Consider the following 10641-nt stretch of genomic DNA (forward strand, 5'->3'; position numbering starts at 1 on the left):
TAAAGATGGAAATTTGAAGTTGAAGTTCTCGCCATTCGTATAGGTCGTGTTGAAGTGAAGGATATCAACTTGAAAGTTATCAATTAACTTAGCCACGGACATATGCAAAATGGAATGTCTATTGTGTAAGATTAGGCTTCATTCACAAATACTGGAGATAGTCGTAGACGTTTGCAAAATCGGATATCATTTGTGTAAAATTAGGCTGCATTCATAAATACTGAGGGGTGAAGGAATTAGGGAGATTTAAAATTTCTGTGGGAAGTGGGAGGAGATTTGAAGCCTTTCTACGGGAAGTTAAGGGGATCTGAAAAATAAGGCCATTGCAATTCCTCTCGTCCTCCTCACCACTACTTATGAATGCACCCTTAGCCTTCACTAAAGGACAAATAAAATCTCGAATGATTTTATAAAGATATGACAATGATTAAAACACCTTGAAATTGTATATAAGGCACAAAATAATCATTCAACAGAACATCCCTCATCATCCCGCTGACCGAACTACAGAAAAACGAAGATGGAGACAACGGTCATTTTATTCCTTTGTCTAGGCGCAGTCCTGGCTACAGATGATATGCTGAAAGAAAAACTGGGCAGTGCCATGGGAATAGATGATACACTGAACGACAATCGCTTTACTTCCGACTTAAACGTGTTAGAAGTTGCAAACATGCTTGGGGCATCTGAGTATGTTCGAACAATAGTAATCGATGGACTTGACACTCCACTGACTGGCAAAGGTAAATATATCTTTAGGACATTTTTTCCACTTTCGCGTCTTTTTTCTCTTTTTCTATGGTTCAGGACTTCAGTATGAGTATACGCTGTGTTGCGTTTTGACAATAATTTATTTTCATGCTGATGCACTATTCTCGTATATTGACGTTTTCGACACAAACAATATACATTTTATTTTCCATCAACTTTATTTCCAAATGCTTTTTTCCTAAAATCACGCAAACAAATCCTTCAACGAATGTCTTTTCAGAAAATGAATATAATTTGCCGTTTAAAGTTTGACCACTTCCTCTAAAAGCTGACTGTTTGAAATCATTTGAGGGAACCCCTTTCTTTTAAATGTTCCACTTTTGTTCTGAAAAGTATTAAGAAAAGGCAGAAACAGTTGTAGTTCTTCGTTCCGCCGAATATTTTTAAGTTATCTAAATTTTGTGAGAGCGATTATGGACACATTGTGTGAATTTTTAAACCTTCTGTTGTATTACATTTTCATTTTATTGTTCTTGCGGTCGATTAAGAAATTTGTGGTGCCTAAGTAACACCCAACCCCCACCCCTTTGTATGCCTACATACCAATCTGAATCATTTTAGATAGAAAACTTTATCCAATTACGTCCGTGTTCAGAAATCAACAATAGAATAGGCGACTGTGAAAAGCAATATCTGTTACGATGACGACAGCTTGGATAAGGTTTTCGTGCTGTTAGCCTGAAGCGGGCAATCAATTTCCATCATCGTAAACCACAGTAACTTCTTGGTATGGTATATTGCTTGGTCTAAATTAATACATGATTTTGAGCACAGTGTGAGCAGCATTGTGCTAAAACACAACAAATCCTCATTCTGGGGTCCCTGTAATTAATGTGAGAATAGTACGTGCGAAATGATATTATCGCGGAAATAACAGTTGCTTGCTTATGGAATTTTCAATTCCATAATTTGTAATGAAAAGTAATGTGACTTTTTACATTAGCAGTTTCTGCTACTTGGCATAGTTTGTCATAACTATAGCCGACTACGCAGTGTAGGCACGGTCAGCCCCATGTATATCCATTCAATTGAAAGCATTTTCACTGAACAAAGGTTCGCTTCTCGTCCAACTTTTCAAACAAAATCATCATAATATATGTGCAAAGCGTGTAGCGTTTCTAAAATAAGCACTCTAGAGTGTTGACAACGGAAGCTATGTAAAGCTGGATTTTATGGAGCTCTCTCGCTGTGAGCTTTCTCATTTACATCAATGAAGTTTCACATGGGAGTCAACTTGTGTAACGCTTAAGTGATTTCACAAAGTGAGAACCATGGTGATGTTGCTTGATTATAGATCCTTTTCCTGGCCATTTACGTATCCCTGTGGTCATACAATAATTAATTTCGAAGGTCAACAGCCTATTCTTCCGATTCCATCAATACATGGTGTAACATCACGAACCACACGCACAAACAGTAGAAGGAATACCACTCTTGGTACCCATGCCTAGAATAGATCTTAGTACTACATGGTTACATAACGTTAAAGGGCTGGTCAGTTGCCCGACCGAACGTTCCTGAGCAAAGTCATTTCGTCGATTTTGGCGTTACTAATAAGAATACTCTCATCAAGACATTGAGAGGCATGTTGCTTGTGTGCTGAGATTACTTTATACACTGTCTTCCGCCGAGCATAATTACGTCCAAGGTAACATCACATTATGAAGATGGTTGTTCCTTGGCGGTTATCCTGGAAGAATGTTGGTTTTTGCCAAAACTTTCACTTCCTGCTACTGTTGGTCCACAATTGCCGCCTTGGTCGCCTTTATTATGTACTTTAACGATTGCATAATGTACTTTGTCCTTTTCAGGGCCTTTCACTTTGTTCGCGCCCATCAACAGAGAATACGTTACCCAGGATCCCTGGCTATGCCATTATTATCGTCTGAATATCCCTGCAATGAAGGACTTTGTAGACCATCACACTCTTCCCGGTATCGTCATGTCATCCTCCCTCGGCAACGACGATTTGTTGAAACCTTTGAAGGGAAATCCACTCAGAGCTAACATATACCAGACGGGAAGTACGGTAAGTTGTAGTAAAGCATTCACGAATCCGATCGAAAATATACTGAATTCAAACAAAACTAAACTGGTACAAATAGGCGCAACAACGTTCTACTTGAAGCGATTACCGTCTTGTTTGAGAGCTGAATATAAATGACCCATAACAATTGCAAAGAGCACTTGTCAGAATTATATAAACAGTTAAGCCAGTTTAAGTGGTCGCCCTTACACAGCAGCCACTTCCTTATCGCGGCCACCCTGTGACAGTCACTTAACAATATACATATGAGAGGCACTTTATAGAACAGCCGCACCTTGTATGAGGTCAGTGGTGCCATGTAATTCCTCCATTTTCATACAAACTTTGTATATGATAGTCATCATATCTGACTCTGAATGATCTTTGTCAGAATGTTCAGACTGGAATGGAGAAATGAGTCTATTTTGACCAAATTTATATCTTCTCCGCACGATTTTCAGTCAAAGGTGATAGCATTAATCATAATTTCCAACATATTTATGGCATTGAATTTTATACTAATGTTATCTGTTATCATCACTCAGTCCACCAGTTTCAACAAAAGAAATGCCAAATCCATCCTTTGTACAAAATCCATCTCCATACAGTTGTAACTTTTATTTGGTCCCTACGGTGTGATAACTATACACAGGTTGGACTGTAGTGTGATTACCATTGATAACCATTCAAAGTTAGTAGAGACCTTTCATGTAGTGGCCATTGTCCACATCAGCATAGTGATAGAATATGCATTGAACGTATAATATTTGACATTTATGATTCAGGTTGTGACGATAGATGGAGTTGTTGTAAGTAGTGCAGATCACTTGGCCTCCAACGGTGTTGTCCACTTGATTGACGGCATACTCCATTCATCGGTCAATCACAGTACTGGATGGGTAGTGGACAATCGTTCACAGTTTTCAACTCTACAGACTGCTCTGAAGACTGCAGGCATGCAGTCTGCTCTGAAAGGTATGTAACACCCTAGGTTCTATCATACAGTGTGGTAGAATATGCCTCGCTGACGGCTGTTCGGACTCTCTGTTTTAAAATTCTTTCTAGTCTACCACTTGTTGGGACTCATTCTAGAGCTCTTGCACTTAGAAAAACTTCCACCGTCATACTTTTTCAAAATTAGAAATTTAAGTTTTCCCCATAGACTTTACACACGGTTGGCGACCATTTTGAATTTCAAATATATGCAAATGTTAGGTAAATTGAATTTCTGGACCAAACTTTGCGCGCTGACTCCTGATTTTTATTCTTCATTTGATAAGAGAATGATTGGAGGTTTTATTAAGGAAAGTTTGAGCTTAAGTTTAGGTCTCTAACTTTCGGGGCGCGAACTACCTTAATGTAGTATGTACCTCGAAATCGGTTGACTTTGGTCAAACTTTTGTCAACGAAAATTTAAAGTATTGTATTGCCTTTCAAAATCATGAAGAAATATTGGGGTCACCTGACAAGTTTCGTACTAAAGAAAACTATTGCCTTAAATGTACTGTCATTTGAAGTCCGTATCCATGTGTTAACTCTATTGATTGGAAATGGATTAACCTTTCGATTTTCAGAGAAATAAGTCGGTAAAAAGTCTACTTACTCCAAGAAATTCAATTTGGTCCTAACGAGCGTAGACCAACAAATGTGATAAAGGTTTGAGACTCAATATCCGTCCCCGAAGCGCATTCTAATATTTCCGACTGCATTTCATTAAAGGTATACTGTCACCTGTTCCAATTTTGCCAAAGTTGCCATGGAAAGAGAAAATCTAACCAATCACAGATTTTAAGCGGGTGGCCGGTTTTTAAAAACAGCGCCCTCACATGGGCATTTTGAATACAAAGGAACGCCCCTTTGACAATATATGGGCATATTTAGATTACAGTTAACAGTATACTTTTAATTGTTGTATAGTACTCAGACGTCTATTCAAAGAACACATACGCCATGGGCGTCCCTTCGATTAAAAGACCAATGTATTATTCATGTATTAACTGTATTCCGACAAGATGTAAAAAGCAAATACTGTACATGAATATTCTACAATGCCAAATAGCAATAAAAATTACCGAGTTCACTTCTAAGAGACAAAGACCAGTGAAAACTGATTATATTTCAGTGAACTCTTAACCTCTTAAAGGTGCAATTTCTTATACTCATACCATGCTTTTTCCGTCTGTCCGTTCATTTATCGACTTAACACGGAAAAAGGTCAACCAGCTTTATCAAACTAATCTCATGTTTTTTCCCATTGCCAAGAACACTTTGCTAAACTATTAAAACTCATCATTGATTTACATTAAAAAGTATTCCATTAAAAATGGGATGATCTACAAATCTTATTATGAAATGTTGCGACAAACAGACACGATAACCTTTTACACACACGCACACATAGGCATATGTACTCTGCCGCCAGTATTTGCACTCTAGAGTATTTGGTGCTAACGATGGATAAAGCTGGCTTTCTTTAAGCTTAATAATTATATGGAAATAATGAAACGTATTTCAGTATAAATGTTGTAGTGTTGATACCATGAAACGAGGCACCTTTTTCCCTTTCTATTACAACAGGACCAGGCCCGTTCACTGTATTTGCACCATCTAATGCGGCTTTTGAGCAACTCCCTCCCGGTGTTCTTGATAGTTTGTTGAAGAATCCATCATTACTCGAGGACGTCTTGAAATTACATATAGTGAACGGAACCTACTTTCTGCCAGGTATCCCGGAGGGTTCTCTGCTTACGCAATCTGGACAGCATTTACAGTTTCACACTGTCTCAGGTAAGATTTAAATGCCAAACCTTATGACAAATGCTTTTAATTCAACACTTAAACTCATGTCTTATCCTGAAAAGCATTTACCCAACCCCCCACCCCCCGCCGCCCCTGTGTTGGTTCTACGTCTGTTTGGATGCTGTCTTTCATTCAGTCACCTGCAACGAGAAGATATGCTCCATTAATTGCTAATGATGTTGTTCCCAAGTCATGCATTTCCGATATTAAAACGCATCAATGTAATGGATACAACTTGAAAACGGGGTGGTTAAAAGGAAGTAACATGCGCTCAGGTATTTTGTGTTTCGCTCGTTTTTGATTGTGAGTTATCATAGTCAAAATTCGATTATTAGAGTAAAGAATACAAATGTATTGCAGCACGGGTACACAAACCAAAACGTCAGCCATATAGACCAGTAAAACGTTCTGTTACTTTATTTTCTTTTTAATCAAATTTAATGTGAATTGAATCCACAAAAACTAAGTGAACGAAATTAAATATATGAGTGGGTTTAAGTATCAATGTGTTTTCTGCAAGATTTCTTCGTCATAGGTTCTGAATAAGTCACTTAGTATACAAAGGGCCAATGGAACTATTTATTGCATATCTTGTTACCAGGGCATTCAAACGGTTGGTGTATTTTTAATTTTTTCCCTGTTTACTTTATCATCAGATGTCGTAGAAGTGCAAGGTACACCACTACAGGACCAAACTGCCACATCGAATGGAGTTGTATACTTGATTGAAAGTGTCCTGAGACCTTATCAGCCTGACCCTTACCAATTTCTAAATGATTTAAACTTTTAAGTTGTTCTCGTAAAAAGTATTTTGTCATGATTTTAATTTCACAACAGCCTGTACATTCGGGTTTTTGAACTCTTATGACAATAATTCTCGAACACCATTGGTGAACCAAAGGTGAAATATAACACAACATCAATACGGCACATCTCTCTGATCACATCATTGTGACGAAGATTAGTCGCTACGTTGGCAGAATTATAATTATTTGAAGTCTGAAATTCCACCAGTTGCTCCAAGCTCTTGTTTATGGGTGGCATATTCAATCTTTACGGATTGCATTTGTTTGCATTCGGAGTGAAAAAGAAATTGGCAGATACTCTTTTTGTGAAATGAAAGTAACCGAAAAAACATTTAACTCTACGAATGCCCCGCTGTTTCCAACTGTTGATTTAACTTCGGATAAACAAAACAGTCGTATCTATGGAGGTGAAATGTCGTGTTGACAAAATATTTTTTATCCGAAGAGAAATTCTGAAATGGTTTTAGGTATGCTCAAACAGCTTAGCATGAAATAAACAAAGAAAACACTCCGCACACTGATATTAACCACCAATGCACCTAATTGGGGTAACAATTTCTTGCCGTATCTGTCGAATAGGTTCTTCGTCTCGAACTCTGTATTTAAATGTTGTGATGATAATAGGATGAACATTAGATCTTCGGGTGTTTGATCAAAAGAGGGGGTGTAAATTATACATGCTAAATATTTGAAAATATTCACATGAAGTTTGGCCACAAAAATGTGTAGATTTTGAAAAAAAAAGTATTTTATCAAATTGCGGACGTGAAAAGATACATTCTGTCCGCCAGCATCCTGACTACCTTCCAAAAATCTGATGGTCCAATCCTTAATTGGTTGACAAGTCTTAGCAATCACCGATTGAGAGAGATTTATAAAAATTCCAATTCTGTAAATGTCATTACGGTTACTACCTATTAACCTAATCAGGGAATATGACACTATGTAAAATAATGTAGTACTGAATAAAGTTATTCTAAGGAACAACATTAAAGGATTGTTTGAACTTTTGTATCTTTATACTTCGCTAACGAATACACATTGAATACGTACAGCAAAAAGACGTATTTCCGTCGCTGATTTGATGCGTCTTGAACGAGCATAATGCTCTCGAACTTCTTGATTTGGCGCCAATCCATTGTACATCACGGCCTGTCAATATTCCATTTAGTCATTCGAATTGAAAACAGAAATAAGCCCACAATCAATTTTTTAATGTTTTTGTCGTGTTGATGAAGTGCTGTTTGGTCCTTTTCGAAGTGAATGGGTTTTGAAAAGCAGCACAATTGTGATAGATTGGCAAAAGCCCTTCCAGGATGGTACTTTGCGGCCAATCAAAATTTGCTTACCGAGGTTCCTAGAATATATCAAAATTCTATCCATTTCTAAATTCCTATTTCCCTTTTTCAACGTTTCATGTATATGTAAATGTATACATGTCCGCATGGCCATATGATATGATGTTGAAATGCAAAATGCAAACTCGATCCAAAGTTCCATTTGCTGTGATTTCGGGCATGCGCTAAAAGGGGACCCCGGGACGTAAATGATGGACACTTGAAACAGTCAATCTGATCGAACCAAAATCGTGACAAGGAGGGGATTGACTCGTCACTTGATCGAACAATATCTTCCTTTTCGCTACTAATGCTTTTCCAAGGTCCGTCATTGCATTGAATTATAGGTGTCAAACATCTTTTCTCCCTCCAACCAAATAATAGGTTAATATAGTATAGCGCCTGATCAACGCAGAAAGTAAGCTCACATTTTCTTAGCTTAGGCTAATGCAATAGACGAAATAGAGGACAAACGCCTCAAATGGGACCTCCTGAAATATTTGATTAAAAAATTTACAATCTGATACTCAAAACAAATAGCAAAACTCTTAAAGAATCGAATCAATGAACTTGAGGGAGCAGTCTTTGATCTGGATGCCTCCCTCAGGTCAAATGCGTTAGAGGAAGACATCCTCAGACTCCAAAATGCAAAAGCAGAACTCGAGAAGTTAAAATGATTACTTAACTGAGGGTTCAATTATTCGTTCAAGATTCAGATGGCATGAAAAAGGAGAGAAATACAATAAGTATTTTCTAGGGCTGGAGAAGAGGAAGGGTAGAAGAGGGCATATCAAAAGAATCATAGGCACAAACAATGAACTGAAAACATCGCAGAAAGGCATTCTTTCTGAGCTGAAGATTTTTTATAGCACTCTCTACTCTTCCAGAACTAACCCAGAAAGGGATATTACTGACCACCACTTCCTGAAAAATGACAACATCCCAAAACTTAGGTTTCAGCTAATGAAAAACTTCGAATCACCAAGAACTCACAACGAGGTTTACTGAGCCGTTACCATGATGCCAAAAAATAAGACCACTGGCAATGATGGATTGCCAGCAGAATTGTACACAACATTCTGGCCGACAACAGGGCCGACAGTAGTTGAGTCCCCAAATACGGGTTTGAAAATGGGAGCCTTTCCGAATCCCAGCGACAAAGTGTGATCACACAAATAAAAAAGAAAGGGAGAGACACCAAGTACATCTAAAATTGGCGACCGATCTCTCTCATCAACGCCAACGCTAAAGAAGCTACAAAATAGGTCGCCAACAGACTCACAAATGTTTTACCTAGCCTAACCAACTGTCAGCAGAGTGCTTTTGTAAAAGTCAGAGATATAAGTGACTACATCAGGCTGATAGAGGAAATTCTCTGGCATACAGACGAAATTGAACTCCCGGGAATACTGCCTGCCATAGACTTTGAGAAAGCTTTTGACAGTTTAGAATGGGATTATATTGTGGAATGTTTAAATACCTATGGCTTTGGCCAAACCTTTAAAATGATTAAATACATTTTACACAGACTTGAGCAGTTGCGTGATGAACGATGGCTTCAGCACCGGCTATTTTAACATAGAAAGGGGGTTAGACAAGGAGACCCATTATCACCCTCTTTGTTCATCCTCGCATTAGAAATCTTCTTAATTAACTTGAATAACGATGCCAAGGCTAAGGGCATCAACACAGGAGTCGGTGAATGCAAATATGCTGTGTTTGCGGACGACCTGACGACCTTTCTAACAGATGAACAGTCATGTCAGAGAATATTTTAAATGTTGCACGAGTTCCAATCACTCTCAGGCTCTCAAATCCCCAACCCCAATATTAAATGGTTAACGCATAACAACTGTGTGCAAGAGGTATAATAATGAACAGGTGCAGCCAACGGAGCTATTCATTGAAAAAAGCTATTCCGGGAGCAACTTTTGAGGGCAGGGGAAAGTTTTGCTTGGGCAGGGGGAATATTTTTAGATGGCAGGGGAGCACATTTTAGGTTTTTTGTCGGGAACGGCAGATATCGGTTGATTGTCCCGGGGACAGGGCTTGGCGAAAAACGAGGAGAGAAGGGAAGCTACTTTAAAAACGGGGACAGGGTAAGTTGAGCCATGGTGTTTTCGGTAGAAGGCCACTGCAGTATGTGTCTGCATGGGAATGTTAATTTTCAGGGGAAATGTTTTCACAGGGCAGGGGGAAATCGACATGTTTTTTTCATCTCAGGGAAAGGTAGCTTCATGTCTGCAGGGGGTATGGAATGACAAATATTGAGGGGAATTTTTCCAGGGCAGGGGAAATCGGCAAGTTTTTTTCGCCACAGGGCAGGGGAGTCTCAAAAATTGACAGTGGTGAGGGAAAACAGGCAAAAATAAGTGGGGAGTGGGTAAAAATGAAGTTTGAGTGCGGGAGGGTAAGTCGAAAAATTTTCAGCGGGAGGGCAAATTATGAAAAGGTAATTAATTACCCTCATGCCTGAAAATTAGTCAATTCACATTACTTGTCATGCACAATATATCTTGTCACAGTAAAGACCCCTTTAAAAGTGCATTGTTCGTTAGCTGCACCTGAATGAATACCGGAGGATGACGAGACAAGACATTGCAGCATCTAACATCCATGTATAATAAACACACCGTGTTGTCTTGGAAGTGTATTGAGCCGCTGCTCTAGTTTCTGCATCCAAACGTCCTCTCGTTACAGGGATTGGTTCAGCTTCATCTTCGATGATGATCACAATGTCTTGAAGAAGTCGTTTGTCTACCTGGCTTCTCACAGAAGTCAGCGGCTTATCTGCGGGTACAACTTGCAAGTACAGATGCATTTTCATATACGCGTCTCTGTTCGTATATGTGTCTATTTCATGCAACTACACACACTTTACTGAAGAGTAGAGAAAATGTCA

At 38.7% G+C, this 10641-nt stretch overlaps 1 protein-coding gene across 1 annotated transcript; it reads left to right on the plus strand.

Moving 5' to 3' along the window:
- Positions 1-469: 469 nt before the first annotated feature.
- Positions 470-7396, plus strand: LOC139137305 (transforming growth factor-beta-induced protein ig-h3-like). Its single transcript, XM_070705324.1, has 5 exons — positions 470-743; positions 2583-2800; positions 3583-3772; positions 5375-5584; positions 6253-7396. The coding sequence occupies exons 1-5, from the start codon at positions 521-523 to the stop codon at positions 6384-6386; spliced, it is 975 nt and encodes a 324-aa protein (XP_070561425.1). The 5' UTR covers positions 470-520; the 3' UTR covers positions 6387-7396.
- The last annotated feature ends 3245 nt before the right edge of the window (positions 7397-10641 follow it).

This window comes from Ptychodera flava, chromosome 7 (assembly GCF_041260155.1).
Source record: "Ptychodera flava strain L36383 chromosome 7, AS_Pfla_20210202, whole genome shotgun sequence".
In the NCBI taxonomy this organism is placed as follows: Eukaryota; Metazoa; Hemichordata; class Enteropneusta; family Ptychoderidae; genus Ptychodera; species Ptychodera flava.